Source organism: Triplophysa rosa, linkage group LG10 (assembly GCF_024868665.1).
Source record: "Triplophysa rosa linkage group LG10, Trosa_1v2, whole genome shotgun sequence".
Taxonomy (NCBI): domain Eukaryota; kingdom Metazoa; phylum Chordata; class Actinopteri; order Cypriniformes; family Nemacheilidae; genus Triplophysa; species Triplophysa rosa.
The window spans coordinates 23,904,243-23,923,628 of record NC_079899.1 but is presented as its reverse complement, the minus strand read 5'-3'; the positions used below and the strand labels follow the sequence as shown (position 1 = coordinate 23,923,628).

General features: G+C 38.9%; 2 protein-coding genes across 9 annotated transcripts in view; one reads left to right on the top strand and one right to left on the bottom strand.

The window, feature by feature from the left end:
* Nucleotides 1–5,268, top strand: part of LOC130560294 (neuronal PAS domain-containing protein 3) — a 235,165-nt gene extending 229,897 nt beyond the window's left edge. For 5 of the 7 annotated variants that reach the window (XM_057343994.1, XM_057343996.1, XM_057343992.1 and 2 more), the window contains one exon: nt 487–5,268. In XM_057343994.1, the coding sequence (XP_057199977.1) occupies nt 487–1,874 (1,388 nt within the window). In that variant the 3' untranslated portion in view covers nt 1,875–5,268. The remainder of the gene's footprint in view (nt 1–486) is intronic. The other 2 variants (XM_057343995.1, XM_057343993.1) reach the window with 1 other exon arrangement.
* A 3,051-nt stretch (nt 5,269–8,319) lies between these two features.
* egln3 (egl-9 family hypoxia-inducible factor 3) lies at nt 8,320–14,842 on the bottom strand. 2 transcript variants are annotated; one of them, XM_057344632.1, is made up of 5 exons: nt 14,316–14,842; nt 9,775–9,894; nt 9,551–9,687; nt 9,389–9,462; nt 8,320–9,304 (listed from the first exon to the last, which is right to left on the bottom strand). In XM_057344632.1, exons 1-5 carry the CDS (start codon nt 14,751–14,753, stop codon nt 9,276–9,278), a joined length of 798 nt encoding a protein of 265 aa, XP_057200615.1. In that variant the 5' UTR covers nt 14,754–14,842; the 3' UTR covers nt 8,320–9,275. The 2 variants fall into 2 exon arrangements, with proteins under 2 accessions (XP_057200615.1, XP_057200616.1); XM_057344633.1 differs by lacking the exon at nt 14,316–14,842 and adding an exon at nt 12,446–13,012.
* Nucleotides 14,843–19,386: the final 4,544 nt, after the last annotated feature.

The following is a 19,386-nucleotide window of genomic DNA, read 5'->3' as shown; positions in this document are numbered from 1 at the left end:
CACAGAGGTTACAGACTGTGCCAGCTGCAGCTGGACCAAACCATGCCCTCTTCGCTAGCTCTTCCCATAGCATCTTCTCCCCCGCCTTTATCTGTTTCTCTTACTCGTCCATTGCTGGCATGTTCTTCCTAAGGCTGGAATCACCAAATCCTTTTTAATTTCATTTTGATGTTCATTATTAAGAGTAAAAACACAGCATTTGTAGTCACATGTTCTGAACGGAATCTATGCTGTTCATGACTAAAGAAATGACTAACTATAAGGAACCAAATATAAGTCACCATGGGCTAATGCAAAACTTCAAAGAGCAGTTGCTCTAGAAGCGTAATAGACTCGGTAAACCGTAATCCAACTGGAGTAAGTGTCTAAACATTAAAAGAATACCTCAAGCGAACTCTTAAATGAACTACAGTTTTTGTGCAAATTGAACTCTGCTATACAAATGCATCTGGAGACATGTCCTCTAAACTTTTCTTTCTCTCCCAGAAGACAACGACAACTCCAAGTCAGGTGGGAAAGGAAACCCGTCTTCCGAGAACAGCGAGGACCCCGAGTCGGACAGTAAGAAACAGACGGGCGAGCCGCCAGAGCAGGAGATGAGACGACAGGAGGAAGGAGACAGTTCCAGCAATCCAGAAAGTCAAGACAGCGAAGACAGCCTGGAACCATCCGACTGTGAAACCGACCACAAGGAAGGACACTTGGGTCGACTGGGCGGCTTACACATAAAGGTAGAGCGCTACGGCGACGTAGAAGAACTGCGGGACTCGCCCTCCTCTTCCTCTTCGGAGGAAGAAGAGGACGATGAGGACGAGATCGTGAAGGAATGCAACAGCGCAGGAGAGCTAAGCGGACCGGCAATGAGCAGACACCAAAAGAGAAAGAAGAGAAGGAAAAAGCAGAGATGGGACGGAAGTCGGCAGCGGCTGCGTCTGTCGCCCACCGCCACTCACAGCCCCGGCGGCATGGACCCCACCCTCGGAGACCAGCCTCCCCTTTTGCTCCCGCCCTCCCCGACCAGTGCCTCCGTGCTCAAGATCAAGACCGAGATGTCAGAGCCGATAAACTTCGACAACGACAGCAGCATCTGGAACTACCCGCCCAACCGAGAGATCTCCCGCAACGAATCCCCCTACAGCATGACGAAACCCCACGACACCTTCCCTTCCCCCCAGCCTGCCGGTCCGCAGGTGTCCATTCCCGAGTCTGTCCTCACTCCACCTGGTGCCGAGAGCGGAGGAGGCAGCAGAAAGCCCAACTTCAACGGCAATGGTAGCAGCGCCAACAACGCCCCCACCGCTGTGGCCAGCGCAACCCCGGGCAGCCTGGCTCTTCCTTCCAGTTCCTCCACGGCTGACCCCCTCTCCCCACCTCTGTCGGCCTCGCCGCGGGACAAGCTGCAGGGCACGCCCACCTCTTCCGGCTCCCTGCTCTACACCAGTGACCTTGAAGCCCTGCAGAGGTTACAAGCGGGTAACGTGGTGCTCCCGTTGGTGCACAGAGTCACTGGCACACTCGCCACCAGCACGGCCTCCCCACGAGTCTACACCACTGGAACCATTCGATACGCCCCGGCAGACGTCAGCCTGGCCATGCAGGGCAACCTCTTGCCTAACGCCCATGCTGCTGTGAACTTTGTGGATGGGCCCGGTTTCGGCATAGACCCCAAGACACCCATGGAGATGCTGTACCACCACGTGCACCGGCTCAACATGTCCACGCCCTTTGGCGGAGCGGTCGGCGGAGCAGGGCTGACGCAGATGCCCGCTGCTAACGTCTTCACCACGGCAGAAGGACTCTTCTCCACGCTTCCATTCCCAGTCTACACCAACGGCATCCACAACACACATACTCTGGAGCGCAAGGAGGATTGAAGCAAAACATCGAGACCATATTACTGTGTTCAACTGTGACTCTTGTGAGGCAAAGACTGTGTATTAAAGTTTGGGGAAGTGAGATGTTCTAGCACTTTGAATTTTGAGCAATTGAGCTTGTCTAACCGAAATGAATGGTTTCTCTTCGTGTGTCTTTCTATCTTTCTATCTCCTCTAGTTCTTCTTTCTTCTTTCTCCTCGATGACAGTTTCTCAACACAGACTATTGTAAAGAGTTCCTTCCGAGCCGCAGGGAGTTCATAGCACTGTAGCATAGCGTAAAGAAAAGAAGAAGAAGACTGACAGGAAAAGAAACCCTTCATGTTTCCGACAGTGATGAAGAACGATGCTGACAAAAGGATGTGACCCTGTTTGATATAGTTCAAGGGGTTTTAAATGGGGAACGGTATTTTAGAAGAAATGTTTTTCTCTTGGTTTTTTATAGCTGCAAATCATGCATTTTAAAAAAGCAATTTTAGCCGGGTATTGACCTGTGAATAGAATGTTACTCCAAAATCCCAGGACATGGAACAGGTCGGCGTGAGATTTTTCCAGTTCCATCTTCTGTTTGCGGATCCATGGTGCTATCATTGAGTTACGCTCACTCAGCTGGCTGATGCAGGTCCTGTTCAGACGAACAGCGGCCTCAGAGCATGTCAAACCTCTAACCGACGCGTTACGTTCGATCGTTGTGTTTTTAAATTATGTTCACACACACGGGGAGGGTATTTTGACTCAATGTGATTGAGTCGAGAAACGGAAAAGGGTGATTGTTATATTTTCGTTCAACTGAATTGTCTCTCAGTGCAACTGAGGCCAATTTTACATCACAGACTTCGAGATGAATGTTAAACTCCAACAGGCTTCGGTCAGAGCTGTTCTTCATCGTTTCGCTTTTCGATTTCCGTTGAATGTTTACACTCCCTCTTTAGCTTAAAAGCCTGGTGTCTTTACCGAAATCGACCTCCCCATCCCTTACCCCTTAACTCTCTCTGAAAATCACATATCAAACAGAGATTGTAATGAGGACGTGCATTCTCAATCAAAAAAAACCACATTCCTAGTTTTTACCCACTGTTGCCAAAAAATGTTACTCTCACAGTTTTGGTGTTAAAACACTGTGATTTGATGTGTAAAAAAGTAATAAAACGGACGAAAACTGTCGCCTCATCCTTTGGCAGCCGCCCATCGAGTCATCTATTACGCAGCGTGATAACTGTAAACTTGTACAATGTGTAAGTGTCATTGGCTGTCAGTCTCCATAGCAACTTAAGTGTGTGTTACTATATGCAGTATATACTGAGCTAATGTAGCTGTTTTGTCCTTTGTCCTCTCTGTGCTAGTCCGGGCTCGGACGGGGAAACGTGTTCTCCCTCTAGTGCCCCTGCAGTCTTAGTGAACCAGTGGAGGTTAGTGGATTTTGTGTGGTGGCCTTCCGATGTAGTGTCACCTTTTTTGCTGCTTACTTTTTGTATGTATTCCTTTTTTCTGTTTCTGCTATTGCTTTGCTGTCGTGTAGTCTGCGGGCCTCTCTCTCTTTTCTCAGAGATAAAAGACTCTAAACTAGCTCAAAGGTTTAAGGAGCCATTTTTTTGCCACTGAGGAATTCTGGGATTGCAGTTTCCAGCTCCAAAACGATGAGGAATGAAAAGCCGAAGTAGCATTTTACTAGACTGGAACCTTAAACGCCTCAGATGTGAAACATTCCCAGAGTCCCTTGTGCTTCTCTTGTGCATTGGGTGTATTTCATTGGTTTCCACCAAACCTGTTGACTTCAAGGACCCTGCAACTCACACACACACACAGAGACACAAAAAAAAACGTTGTTGGTAGTATTTCAGGACAATAAACAATTTTAAAGATTTCTAAAGAGATGAAAAAATATTTCGCACTATAAAATCTATTTTTATAGGTGTTTTGGAAATGCATGTTTACTAAGTTGATCGTTTGGTTTACTTGATTTCGTTGGGTCCAGCGGCTTTGTCGATGTTCAGTGTTTTTTAGTCTGTCCAGCAAAGGGAAGAGGAAGCCTTCGTCTTTTTACCTGAATCAGGCTCTCAAAGCCCCCCCCCCCCCCTCCCAACATCAGGAAACTTGTGTCTGTGGTTTCTGTGAAGATAATGTTGTTACTCAAAACCCAGGTCATGATATCTTCATATGTTTTTAAAAACGGTTGCTCGGTTGCAGGAGAGAGCTTGCGTCGCTGCTGCGGGATCTTAGATTTTAGCATTTTGTACGTAGATGAGAAACGACGTTGGGGACGGGGTTTGGGGGCAGCTCGAAAACAGACACAGTGGACCAGGAAATACACCCATATGTTACTAACAGAACAGCCGGGCGAGCTGTCTCAATGTATCTGTGTTGTGTCAAAATGATTGCTGGTGATTTAATCTTAAACTAATCTCAGCTGCTGTCAGATAAATAGTGTTTAAAATTACAATATGAGAAATCACTTCATTACCTGTGAAGACTCTGTGTCTGTGTTTTTAACTATTTCTTGTACAATTATACAGATTCTTTTATGAGGAACTTGGTGCCAAGTAGAAGAATATGGGAGAATGGGATTCTCTTAGTATCAGTGTTAACAGTGTTATAAATTCTAAGTACGAAAAACAAATTAAAATATTAAAAAGAGAAAACTATGGTACATTTTTATTTGGGATTTGGTTTCCTTGATTTCTTTTTCAGAAAAAGACAAAAAAACATAACTAACTGAAGCTAACTTTGAGTGCCTGGCTTATTGTTTTGAAAACACGTTTTGTTCGTTCATTTACCATGAATAATGCTGCAATTCAAAACAATGTACATACTTCATTTTACAACAGGGTTATTTTATACTTTTGTAGGTTTTCATCAGTTAAAGCGACATGTCATACATGGTTGTCTTTCTGTAACACAGTTTTTTTACCATCTTACAGGTGCCATATTCATAATAAACTTTTCTTGGATTTGTTACTAGCTGGCATCATTTCTTTCACGTTCTGTTCATCATACTGTAACTGAATGGCGAGCATCAGTGATTATTCTTTGCTTTACTGCTTCTTTACGTTCGTTCTTTTCTCTCCTATGTTTCTTCCCCCCGGTTCTTGATTTTGGTCAATGTGTTGAATACTTTTCAGGTTTCAGGTAAGGGAGTATCGAGATATTCCCACGTAGCCCAGCTGTCTTTTGCTTCCACATGAATGGCAATCCAGTGCATTTACAGTATAGTGCCCACATACCAGGGCATTGGCGTTTTTTAGCAGTGGCTGAGTGAATCTCCTTTTTGTTGGACAGATTCTCACGGGTATTTCTGATATGTTATTTCCACCTCACGATATCTTTACCAGGTTTTCAATTAGCGGGACAATTTTATTCTGTGTCTTCTATGATATTGATCTCACTGTAACTTCCTACAGCAAAGCTAAATAAAAAGGGAAACTGCTTCCTTTTAATAGTGTTTTACTTCAGTATGTTTTTCAATCATATTATTATATTATATATATATATATATTAGGTCTTCTAAAGGGAAATCTATAGCTCAGATGTTGCTCCTATAAGACTTGAGACTTAAATGGGTCATAGCTGCTAAAACTAATATTATCGATGGTTTTTGATGTAATGCAATGCGTATACACGATTTAAGGTTAAAAACGCTGTATTTTCCACACACCGTGCATGTTTGTATCTCCTCTTTGCCCCGCCTCTCTGAAACCAGTGCGTAGTGTTTGGTCGAATACTGCAAGCGTGTGACCATATTTGGAACATCACGCCCACCTTTCTTGCGTATACATGTGGGTGGTCTTCATCAAATCATACCATGAACTGACGCAGATTTGTGGGGGTGTGGTTACACGAGGCGTTTCAGGCAGGTCTGGGTGAGCATTCCCTTTTAGATAGAATGCATCTTTTGTTCCCACACTTTCATTTTCGCAGTTTTACGTGTCTAATACATGCATGGGCAACTTATAACACACCAAAGACACAGAAAAACACGTGTTCACGCCATATGACCCCTTTAATGGAGCTCTCAATTATGACTCATTAAAGAATCAAAATTGAACTCAGATGAAGAGACGATCCTCAGACGTACCTGAATAGGCTTTGTGGTTACATTTCCTATTTTTTACATTTAGTAGACAATAAAATAAAAAATCTAATATGCAAGGCAAAATTCAGATCAGTGAGCAATAGTGTTATGTGACCATGTTATGTGACTTAGGCTATTTGCAATATGAAACTCACAGAGGACTCGTATGTTCCTGCCACACCCATATTTATAAATTTACAGATTATTTAATTGCGTTAAAGCACTATAATTGTTTTACAACTGGTTTTTGAGGGTTAGACAAAAATCTCATTTGTTCTCCATTTCAGTCTCATTGATGTAATTCAGGGAAATCATTTGAGATATTAGTGAACTATAATCTACGTATGGGTTATGTATAAAAGCATTTCAGCATGCAGACAAAGACAGTATGTCAACACAACACTGTTTTGCTCACTTGCTTAAAAGTGAACACATGCTTTTTTGTTCATTGCTCAGTAACGCCGTTCCTTCCCCCTTTCACCTTTTTCTCTCTGTCCTGTTTTTCTCTTGTTCATCCTTCTCCTCTGACTTCAGGCATTGAGGGGGAGGTCATCGCTGAAGCCCACTGAAGAAATCCAACCAACTTTAAATATTTTACGCAATTTTCAATGAAGCCCATGAATGATAGATCACAGGCGAGAGAGAAAGAGAGGAGGTGGTGCTGAAAAAGCCCAAACCTGAATCCTCCCTAATGATTAGGAGCTGTCCATCTCCTCTATACAGTCCTTATTGGAAATCAAGAGTGTGTTTATATAGCAAAGAGACTCTCATTAGAGTGGCTACAGGTGTATAGAGCTATAGTGCCTATGGGAAAATGAAATAACTGTCTCTCATCTACAAAACCCTTTGAAAAACAGTTCTTTTTCATCAGAGGCAAGCATGTTTTTTAATATATGACAGTGATATGAGATAGGGGGGCTCGACAGAAAGATTAGAGTTATACAATATATACAGTACCTATCAGGTTTATAGATTTTTTTTAAACATACAAAGTAACAATAATTTCCCTCGTATTTATAGTATTTTTGCATTATGTTATGGGATTATGTATTCATCATATTTATGTACTTTATGAGGATTTTTATTTTTATGAGGATATATATTGTGGCGCATCACCACAGGAAATCTGCAGTGTGGCAAGAGTGACATCTAGTGGTTAGTTTATAAACTACAGCTAGCAAGCACACGCTGTGTGTACGGTTTCTGCTTTTCTTGCGCACATTTCCCATACAGTGTTGTCCTTTTCACCTTCATTTCAACAGGGATGTAACGTCGACTTGTGACAATACCTCCCTATTGTGAATAGCAGGAGCTCTTGTAAGTCTATGAAGACCACAACTCATAATAATCACAATAACACATCATCTTCACTTGTGTGTGCAATAAATATATTGTGGCGAATGGTCCTAGTTTTCATACGGGACGCTGTCATGAAGACTATAACTTTCCCATTGTGACAACATGCCCCATTGAGTCAAACGTTCGTTAAAGTATAACGTTACTTAACGCAGACAAGAGAATGAAACGTTGGAAATAGAAGCAGCTTCTTACAAACCCACACCTTTAATTGTGTGCCATATGTTTTAAAAATGTCAAAATTAGTTTTGACTTTCCAAAACTAGCCTCAGTGTTTTCCAACTATGTATTGATACGTTTATAGATCTTACGCAGTGTTGTCAACCCTCACGTATTTGGCGTAATACACGCATTTGGCGTAATACACGCTACCGTCTCAAGCTCTCACTCTGACCAAATAAATGTCACGGCAAATGTCAACGCCAACGAAAATTAAATACAGCATAGCAACTTATATGATTGTCTTTCTGGGCTACATTGTTCTAATTAAGCTTCACTCCTTGGCTGTGTAAGTTTGAAACAGCAGTGATCTCTGTATCGATCAAATCTAGTGCGCGTTTATAACTAATATCACGGTAGTATCATTTCAATGAAAGAGTGTGCTACGTTTATCACTGTATTTACCGTAATACCACCAAGAGCAGACGAGCTGCGCTTTCAACGACCTGCGATTGATGACAAGAGGTTTCCACAAGTTTCACCTAAATTGTGAGTAATGGAGGATAACTAAATCTTTTACAAATCTCTGGCATTTTTGTGAAAAATTATGAAAATGGGCGCAGTCACGTGATTTTGAATGAGATTTATTAAGCGTAACGTTAATGCTCGGATGTGTAACGTTAAATGTACTTGTTGTATAAATCCTCGCGTAGAATGGATACATGTACATTTATAACGTGAGAAATATTAAATATTTTGAGAGGGCTTCGACAACCTCAGCAGCACTTTTCTTCAAATTAGCTTCAAGCCCCGTCCATGAAACTGAACTCGAGCAAAACAATAAAACAGTGACACCTGGCGGTACGATTTGACCAAAGGAAATACTTTATTACTGAAACAATACAGTATGAACAATTCAGGACTTTCCATGTTAAATTTGGCCATCTGTAGAATTGTAGAACGTCGTCACTGGGGTACAGTACATGAACTGAGATTTTCCAAAACGACTTGCGTTACATTACCACTGTAAGTTACATGAAGCAAATAACATTTCTCAACAACATTCATTCAAGTGCGTGTTTGCTCAGCATTGCTGACCTGCATGCAAGCTGATCAAATTCTCAAACCCACACTAGGACTGAAAAAGTTAAGCCATTTCATTTCAAGTGCTTTAGGGAATATAACTGTATATCTTGTAAAGCTTTACCAACACTCCATTTTTTAACATTACAGATTCTGACTTCCATAAAGGTGTTGCACGCTACATCAAACACATCAAACAATAATGCACATAAAGTAATTATAAATACTCATGTTGCCTTTCTGAAGCAGTTAAACTTCACTGTGTAAAGAATAACAACAATTTTCAGTGACCACAATGCAAAAACACAAAAATATAAAAACAACAACAAAATGGACGATCAAAGAAATTTAAATATGTATAATGCTTGTCGATACATATTTCTAACAAACAATAACTAGAATATATTTTTTAAAAGCGGTAATATATTCGTTTTTATTTTTAAAATGTATCTTTGCCATATATATCTCTGTTTTTTTTTTAAGAACAACTTCACAATAAACATCTAATAGTTGATTTACTATATGTATTACAATTTAACATTGTTCACAAAATTATATTTACATTAGCAGCGTGTTACTAAAAGGACTCTTCTCTGATTTTAAGGACTGTATTCAAACCCAAGTAAATCACAGGAGAGGAGTAACTTTAGTGCAAAAACCATTACAAAAATAAGCAAAAGAATACAAGAAAACAAACAAATCCTCTTGGAGGAAACAGACCAGTGTGTCTCTATGTTAAGATGATGATCTTTCCTGTGTGGAGGCTGAAATATTAAAAGTAAACATTAGATCATGTGAATTAGATTAAAATCACGGACGTGCATTTAAAACATTTTAACCGAACCAACCTGTCAGGTCTCTGAATTTCCTTCTAGCTTCGGCTCTTTCCTCTGAATCAAAGTACCACACGGTGATCGCATACCTGTTACACGAAACAAACTTTTTAGCCTGATGTTGCAATCACCTCAACGCTCAGTTCTTGAACACGAAAGCTAATACATGCGACTCACCTTGTAGCATATGATGGCTGAACCTCATGAGGGTTCCTTCGATCTGACCAGAAAAGCAGAAGTCGATCAAACAAAGGTTCAACGTCAGCCACGTAAGGCTTCCCTTCAGGAAATATCCTTAATATTCCCCCGTGCTCCTACAAAAACACAATCACATTTGATTAATTGATGTCATGCAAGTTAACAAATATTTTGTGAATCAAACCATAAACTAACGAGTCTACCTTGGCGTTCCAGTTTTTGTTCAGATAGTAAATACAGGTAACACAGCGACCGTCTGCGTTCGGATTATCTACATGTTTCACATATCCTGCTCCGTTTCCTGGATAACAAGCCACCATCGCCTGAAACAGAAGCACGGTAACCTCAGCTTGATAGATCGATTTCATTATAACTTATGAAACACTCAGACAAGCTTATATCCGGCAAAACAGGCGAGTGATTAATGACCTGTTTGTTATTTTATTTAATAGGATCATATTGAGTCTAAACTGTAACCCAGCCTTTCTACAAATCCTTGAAAGTAATGTTAAACAATGTCAGATGTGACTTCTAAAGACATTTCTCAAAAATAACCAGAAAAGAGATTGTAAAATGTTTCTGTTAAGTTACAAAAGAAGTGCTCTTACAAAACTTTATAGTTTTTTTTTTTTAAGATGTATTTTTGCTGTATTTGTGAGAGACGGTACAGGAAGCGAACCCAGGATGCGCAACATGTCGGAGCACTGCCCACGAGGCTATCGGCTCCAACTAGAGTAGGTTTTAACCACTAACAACCTCTGCTTATGTGGTGCTTTAAATGACGGAAAAACCAGTCGACTCACATTTTAATATTTGCCTGCTATATCTATTCAGTATCCCGGGGGGTTGCACAGAGGGGTCTCCGATACACAGTTTAAGTGCCAAAATGAAAAATCTCATAAAAGGGGTCTTACTTTGTTTTCCATCTTGTAAATAAAAAAAACAAGAATCCGATTTAGGATTGATCTTATAAAAATGTTTAAACTACAAAATCATACCAAATTAAACTATTACCATGGATCTGTGTGAAAATATTTTTTTCTCTACCTAAAAAACTTTTTTGGGGGGGGTTGGTACTTTGGTACAGTATTCTTTTTTATTTTCAAATAATTTAAATGTAAAATAAAGAATAATAAAAAAGCACACGTACATTCAATATAATTTAATGATATTTAGTGCACACACTATACTAATTTAACTTTCAAAACAAATATCCTGAGCTCAAGAGCCACGTAACCCCCCCCTCCCAACCCCCACATATACAAACACACAATGGGGGTCTAAGTCACCGGTGCCAATGTTTACATTTCTGCAGACATGTCTTTATCATAATCATGTTCCCACAATAAGAGCGCACACGCAAGCTTGCGTCACAGCGCGGTGTAAACACGTAGCCAGCAGGAGGAAGTGTGTGCGTGCGTGCGTGCGTGCGTGCATGAGTGGGCTTGGCCAGCAGCCAGCGCTGTAAGAGGTTTAATGACCTTGCTACGTGTTGAGCGTGAGTCTACTGTACCACACATGACCAAAGCCTTAAACCAACAGTCCACAGCTGTGATTCAACACTATCAACAAGTTACGCCCATGTGTTTTTGTGGTCAATATAAAATAAGAAATACATACATGAAATACATTAAGGAATACTTTCTCCCCAGTTGCACAACAACAAATAGTTTGTACTTATATGCAAAAATGTTTTGATTATTTTATTACGCTAAACTTGTTATTATTAAGGTTTTATTATTGAGAATTTGTTTTTGGGTGGTAGCAGCTTAAGCAGAGAGAGTTTGATCTTTTCTGGCGTGTTTTTGAAGTTCCAAGGATATTCATTTCTTAATGCATTTACATTATTTATTTTTGACACGTTTGTCCAGTGCGAATTACGACAACCGTAACATAAACAAAGAACACTTCTGGGTAAAACTCAACAGTGTTTAAAGCAAAAAGACAAAAACTAATGTGATAACCTGAGTTCACCCATAAAAACATGCAAATATTATGTCGACTTAAAAGAACATATGTTCAAATGTTTAGCAATATTTGTATTATTGTATTGATAATATAATACATATTATCAATTTACCAATTACATTTTGTAATTGTATGAAAACATATCATGTTGAACAGATCAGTGGTTAATTCGCATTAATTTAAATGAAAAGATTTGACTTCACATGTGACAGTGAATGCAAACTTTTAATGTGTTTAGTAGTTTTATGTAATGCGACAACTATTAATAAATTACTTATTATTTAATAAGTTATTTAAGGCTGTTAAACGATTAATCGAGATAATCGCATCCAGAATAAACGTTTGTGTTTACATAACATGTGTTTGTATACTGCATGCGCATATTAATTTAGTATTTATAAAAACATAATGCATATATTTAATTCAACTTTGTAAAGTTCACAAAAGTAAACTGGTTCTATAAGGACATTCACATTTTGGTGTGTTAAGACATATTTAATGATGATTCACACAGTTCAAAAGATTAATTCGTTAAATAAACCTCATTAAAAAAGGCTGACTTTTTGTGACAACATGCCCCAATAGCCACACACACACACACATATTTAAAGCTGCCAATAAACAGCCTATTTAAAGTAATTGGACATATGACTCAAAACCTTTATATAGTTGCTTAAATATTTTTTGCGACTATTTCCCCTGTGACAACATGCCCCGCATAATTCCCCTATTTAACTTTACTGCCATTTTAACTGCTGTATTTCAATTTATATGTAAATGCATCAATGAATGTTGGCAAGGAAATTTGTTTTGAAGTTGAACTGATAGTCAAATAAATCATAAACATGTAAAAAAGGCGCAATAGAAGTGTTGAAACTCTTTAAAGTAGGCTATATTGTTGCTCACCTTTGATCTAGCACAAATACTTTTCCCCAGTAGACCGTCGCATGAAGATATCAACTTATCAATGAGGGTCAATAAGAAATTTACAGCCTCGGAGCCCCTCTCGTTCCCGTTAACCCACGTTATTTTATCTCCTCTGATGTTCCTCCTGCAAACTCCATTTCTTCGACCCGCAAGCTGTCCGTCATCGAGGAGCCCACAGTCATGCATGCGCTTGACCTGACCCAATACCGTTTGTCCCGCGATGTCCCCCAAAAAATGGTCCACGTAAAAGAAGCCTCTGTCCAGCAAAGCAGGCACCACCTGCTCCAAAGCAAGTTTCTCCAACTGACTGTCCACAGCATGCTGACGAAATGGCATTTTGTCTTGCGCGTGGTGCATTCAAATCAATGGATAAGTTTTGAATCAAAATGATTTCTAAAGGCACAAGCTCGTCTATTGAGTAGCATGCACTGGACATCGGCTTCTGGTGGGACTCTGGGATGTGTTATAAGAGCTCTGCGCGCTGATCCATGTGCGGAGCTCCGCGCATCTGAAGCGCATGTGGAACGTGCAGAATGTGTGTGTTGCGCTCCAGTGGGCGGATTCTTTCTTTCACATGAAAATCCCCATTCACTCCCGTTCTCTTTTCAACCATTGGACGCCAAATGCCGTTAGAAAATACACGTTTCCTATGAGACAAAATTTTATTTCCGATAGGGGGCGCACGGTGGCTCAAATAGATCTCTGTAACGCGTTCAAATTTTAGGACGTTCGTCTGTATTCATTGATATATGCATTTACTAATTTTCCAAGAATTTATATCTGACGGTCTGTAATTCTCTACAACTACATTTACATTACATTTGCAGCCTCTGCAAAATTATTACGAAAGTAAATGTGTGAAACCACAAACGGCTGTGATTGGTCCATCCCGGCCTTCGCTGAGGAAAGAAACATGTACCACGTGACAATGCTGCGTACGTGCTCCCTCAGCAGCCGCCTGGCCAATAATTTACATCTGAACGATACTGTGACATCTGAATATATATTGAATCGATAGTAAGATAATTGTTTAGACTCGTCTTTATAAAACACACAATAATCGATTAGGCATTAGGACTAAACTGAAAAAAAAATGTTAAAAAAGATTACGGTCTTAAACATAGTACGTGACCAATTAAATACAAAGTCTAGGCGCGTAGACCCGCCCATTTTAGACACTTCCACACAAGTGCTACGTGCCATTCTACCCGTTTGATCTTTTTCTACGAGTTTAACCAAACTGTCCTGATTCACTGTAAAGCCCATATTGCCGAGCAAAAAAATGCCAGTAAACGTATTCATCTTATGAGAACATTCATTTGATAAATCTTGTGCATGCGTTACATACAAAAAAGTTAAACGTGATGAAGGTCTGATGTAAAAGGATGCACATATGCTGCATCTTTGATGTTAATAATGAATTTATTTCAGTTACCGTGTGGTTAGAGTGCGTCAAATCATGCAGCGTAACAAATTAACATGGGTTTTGTTAATGGGCATGCCCGACCGCCATTGAGGGGGCGACCAGCCGCATGTACACGTTCATCCAATCATGCGCACAAATCTCACCATGAATCTCTTTTTTTCAAGAAGTGCATGAAAACGCCATTTCTCCGCAATCAAATTTTCATAGGAATACTTATATCTTAACCAATAAAACCTTTTTAAAAAAATCTTCCACGAAAAATGGAAAGAATAAACTTTCCCCATAATTTGTAATCAAGTTTACATTGCAAAACAGCATGTATAGGCAGTATTCATTTCCGTCGTTGTGGAGTTAAGCATGTAGGCATCTAGGCAATACTACATTGGGAGCACACTTTCCTTTTTATTTTCAAGCAACTCGTACCTTGTGTCGTCCTCTAATTTGGTATTTCTCCAGTTTGCCGTCCGCGCAGGTGATGAGTTTGTCCATTCTGGTCAACAGATAGCCGATGTTTTGACAGCAGCTTTCCGATCCATCGACCCATGCAATCTTATCCCCTCGAATAGCTTTGCTTTTCCCCAGTTTCTGGCTCACTACCTGTCCATCTTGCATGTTCCCACTCTGATGGATATGTCTCACCTCCTGAAGCACGCGCTCTCCAATTTTGTCTCCAAGAAAATTATCCACGATACACAAACCGTACGAGTTCAAGCACGGGACAATGTATTGTAAGACTAGTTTGTTAGTGTTCAGTCGTTTGTGGTCTTTAGATTTTGGACGGTTACTGCGGGGTTTTCTGAGCTCTTTGGGCACTTCCATCATGTTTGTATCATGGATGTCATCTGGACACCTGTTCTGCATGCTCCGGTCCGCATGGTTTTGAGCTCTTCCTGGGGAATCGTTTGTGGTTAAAGAAGTACTCTCTGTTGGGGTATGATTTCCTTGATATTCTGCCATTGAACCCGGTATAGCAAGAGGGCAAACTTAATGAAAGATGAGAGTGAAGCTGAGCTACGAGAACTGCAACACACGTGTCAAACCCTAATATAGAGCACACACATAAGTCTGAACAGAAAAGAGGCAGACGATATTATCAAATGTAAAAAGTTTTATCTTATAATCATTTTTTTTTATTTGGGTTGGGTTATAATATTTTTTTTCTTCATACTGTGCTTTCGTCCACACATTGTGTCATGTCAGACCAGGATGTTTTTTAAATGTGGGTTTTTAAAAAAGGTTTCTTAATAATAACAATAATAAAAGGAGCATGTCTAAAATGTTTATGTCCAAAAATAGTTTGTTATGAATTAGATTTTATTTTGTTAAGGACTTAGAAATTAAGCAGAATCCTTAAGGTATTTTCTTCATGTTATAGGCTACTGTAGTCTTAATTTCTAAGTGAATTAAATTGTTTTAACATGTCATTTAGACTTTCTATTTTAAATGCTGACTGGTAATGTAACTGCTGTATGCAGTATAAAAATGAATGTAAAAAGTTAATGTAAACACAAGTTGCCAGTGTTGGGTGTAACTAGTTACTATGTAATTAGTTACTGTAATTTAGTTACTTGTCCCTTGAAAAAGTAAAGTAAGGGATTACTCTTATTTTTTCTGATAATTAATTACAGTTACTTCTGATGTAATTAAACTAAATACTTTGTTAAATCTATGTATGTGCAATAGTGGAACTGACATCAAAATTCAGTCTAACTTTAAAATTCAGGCTTTAATGTATAGTTCTCACATTTGTAACACTTTGGTCAGTTAATAAGAATACTTTATGTAGTTTTATATTATTTATTTGAATGAATTAAAAGAGCCGTTTCATGTCTATCCTTGAATCACTAAACTAATCAAGGTTGATATAGAAAGTAATTAGTAATAAGTACTAAATACTTTTTGGAGAGAGTAATTTGTAGAGTAATCTAATTACACTATTGAATGTGTAATTAGTAACTAGTAATTAATTACTTTTTCAGAGTAACTTGCCCAACACCACAGTTTATATGGCCAGTATCTTCATATCATTCCTTGTGTTTCTTTCATCAAATGTCAACCGTGTTTATAATCACATTTGTATGTCTTGTTTTTTTCTGCAGGATAATATCACAGCGGGGCAAATCTGTTCTGGTCTGGATTTGACCGTCTGAAGTGGCTCAAATAAGAAAATGCATGTTGATCGGCTAAAAATAGCACGGAAGTAATTAAGGAGATATCAGAGACGTGACATTTGTGCTGTCCCTAAAGACATCTGTTTGTAGGCTTTGGTTTCTGCGAAGAGATTACATGGAGTTCATTTATTGCACAATGCACTGATATACTGTGATACGTGTGTGATAAGACACATCACAAGTAATTAAAAACTTTTAAACTATTTTGATTTTCAAATATTCATGCATATTTTCTAATGCAGTTAGATATGCATGTGGTGGTTTGATCAGATAAACAATGTTATGATTTGCGTTCATCTAGAAGAGGTCAAAGCGCCGTTAAAGGTCACCTGGGATGTGTATGTACAACAGGTTCTTAGAAAGATGAACCACTGTCTTGCCTAACAGAGCTTATTGTACTTGCAACTCTTGCAGGACATTTTATTTGCTCTACATCAGAAGTGCAAACTCCAGGCAGTACATGAGGGTGTACGTGTGAACACACGCATCCCATAGTTGAAAGTGTAACCAGCTGCTATTTTCATTTTGAGCTCACGCCATTGATATGAATCTGAGCGCTAGACTTGATATCATTGGTCGGTGTGCATAGGCTGACCATAATGTTTTTGACTTAAAAAAATTTGCAACATTACACACTAACTAAAGGTTGAAAAATGTGATCGCGGGGAATGTGGCCTTTAACTTATTTACAATTAAATTTTAACACAAAGATAAAATTGTTTAAACATATTGTGTAAACTTTTATCACACGCACCACAACACGCATAACTCTACCAAGCATGTACTAAATAAGCTTTACCAAATTAATATTAAATGATTTGTCTTTTGAAACAGAGACTGTATTCTGTAGCATTACGCGTTGCATTACAAATACATCAAAATAAAGGTGAAGAAACTATGAATTGAATACAGAAGTCAATAAAAGAAAGTGTTCATTTAAATATTTTTCTTCTGATTTACTGTCACAAAGGCTGATTCTGGTTTATGACCTGAGCGACCATTACAGTTACGAAAACTAAACGATAACATCACACATCAGTTCAGATAATTATTTACTATACACTCACACAAGTGGGATTAGAATTCCGGTGGTGACAAAAACGGTATCAATCATTCATTGTTCCTGTATCTCAAACCAATCATTTAGGTCAGCCAAAATAAAGCTTAAACAAATATGCATACAATTGAATATACACATTCCTATCAAAAAATATTTCTCATCTGAATAAACTGCTGCCACAAAAGGAAAAGATTATTTAAACACAAAGTTGTTCCACATATAAAATATTTACATTTAAAGACTGGGCAATGTGCGCTTATGCAATTACAGACTTTGCACTTATGTGAGGCTACACAGCCACACAAATGATAAGACAATGAGACACGCATCCGATTCGCTCATCCATGCGGTTCACCCTCATCATGAACCCGGCCTTGTTTACACTGATCAGACGTCATCTGGTAAAAAGTTCTTGAGCGGTTCGTTTATTTCCAGCCACCAGGTGGAACTCGTGAACCTTCTGGTGATAACTGGAGATGACGTCACTGGACCACTTCAAAATAGTGTAATATAGCCATTATGTGCTGGGGCATGAAGACATATCCAGTGTACACCGCCATAGCTGCCACTGTGATGAGAAGAGAATCTGATATACCTATTAAGGAAAGTGTGTCTTTTGCAAGTTAAACGTTGTTGTAGAATTAATATTCATTTATACACTTACTATGTACATATTCTCTGCTAATCCTATAGCATTTTTCTTTAAATTACAGTTATGCGTTATTATAAATAATTGCATCAACAATAATATAAACATAATACAGTACTGCTTTAATACTACTTTACTTTATATGACCCTTTTATTTAATAAAATAAAAATGTACTGACTTACTTGTTCATTAGAAATGAGTACAATAAATATGACTAGTTTACATATTACTAGTCAAAAGTATGGACACACCCACTGACTTTTATTATTACAATTTTTGACATTTTAGAGTCCGATGCAACCTGGGACGCTTGAGCACGTGTTTGCTGCTTCTCAGATAATATTTTAACACAAACATTATCGTGGTCATAAATGTTTCAAACATTATTACTAACGTGAAACCATACCACCACTGTGCCTTACTGTGCATTCACACCGCCAGCGACTCTTTCGCTGGGTGCGATTGCTACGAAGTCGTTAGAAGGCGTTCCTAGCTTCGGTTTGGTTGCTCTAGTAACATTTAAAAAACAAACTCTGCAGTAACGACGAATGAACGAATGAATGACGTGAGCTCCGCTGCTTTGCTCCTATTGGTAGTCTCTCAAAAAAGTCACTCATCATTTGCATAAAGTTGAGCAAATCTCAACTTTGTCGCGTCGCTAGACACGCCCACGGGCCCTGTCGCTCATGTTGCCGGTGTTGTACCGAATCATTGGCTGACTCCAAAATGGCATACTCAATGAGTAGGTACTCAATTTCAGTAAGTACCTACTTAACGAGGGATAAATGGGTACATACTGTTTTGCCTGAATGGGTGTAGTATGAATGCGATAGGCCGTCAAATGCCATATTGACGTGATCATGTGACGTAATTCTTCTTCTGTTCCTTTTCAATGGTGGGTGGCTGGCAACTTACGTTTGAGGTGCATATCCGCCACCTACTGTACTGGAGTGTGAGCCATGTGATGTAATGGCAAGCGCAACAACTTAAGTTATGAGTGACAGGTTGCAACACCCTAACATGGGTTTTGTACAAGTAAACAACACATGAAACAAAGCTTTCAATTTTCTTCAAGTACAGCACATTCAGAGCTTTATATTTTCATTTTTACCTTGTAGGGCTATATGCTTAAAAGTAAACAATTAAAAGCAATACAACAGCTTTGTGATTATATCGATGAGTTGCAAAAACAGGCCCATTCACACTTCCCACTGTGAAGAATGATTATGCCAATGGAATGTTCTTTTCTTTCCTTGTCTATAAAACTACACCATTTTTACACGTCTCTTCATTTTTCGTTTGGATAAATAAGTAATTTAATTTGAGTAATTATTGGTTTAGGTCTTATTTGTGTTTTGTTATTATTCGTTTATGAAAGGTGATTAGAAAGTTGAATTGTGCCAAAGTGTATCCGTTAAAACCACCTGATTAAAATGATCCTGTGAATAATTATCGTGTATTTTGTTATATCTGTGAGTTAAACATTTTTTTTAAGCAATATATAATATTGTAAAGGGCAAATATGCATATAAAACACAAACGTAAATAAACTGCTGAAAGTAAGCTCAACATTAATGCTTCGTATTTAAATTCTATGAATTAAAACTATGCAC

Excerpts from the sequence above, each read along its gene's own strand:
- egln3 (XM_057344632.1), bottom strand. The coding sequence starts at position 14,753 with ATGCAGAACAGGTGTCCAGATGACATCCATGATACAAACATGATGGAA. Across the intron at positions 9,895-14,315 it reads AAATTAGAGGACGACACAAG|GCGATGGTGGCTTGTTATCC; the intron begins GTACGAGTTGCT and ends CTTCTGTTTCAG. Across the intron at positions 9,463-9,550 it reads CAGCCATCATATGCTACAAG|GTATGCGATCACCGTGTGGT; the intron begins GTGAGTCGCATG and ends TTCGTGTAACAG.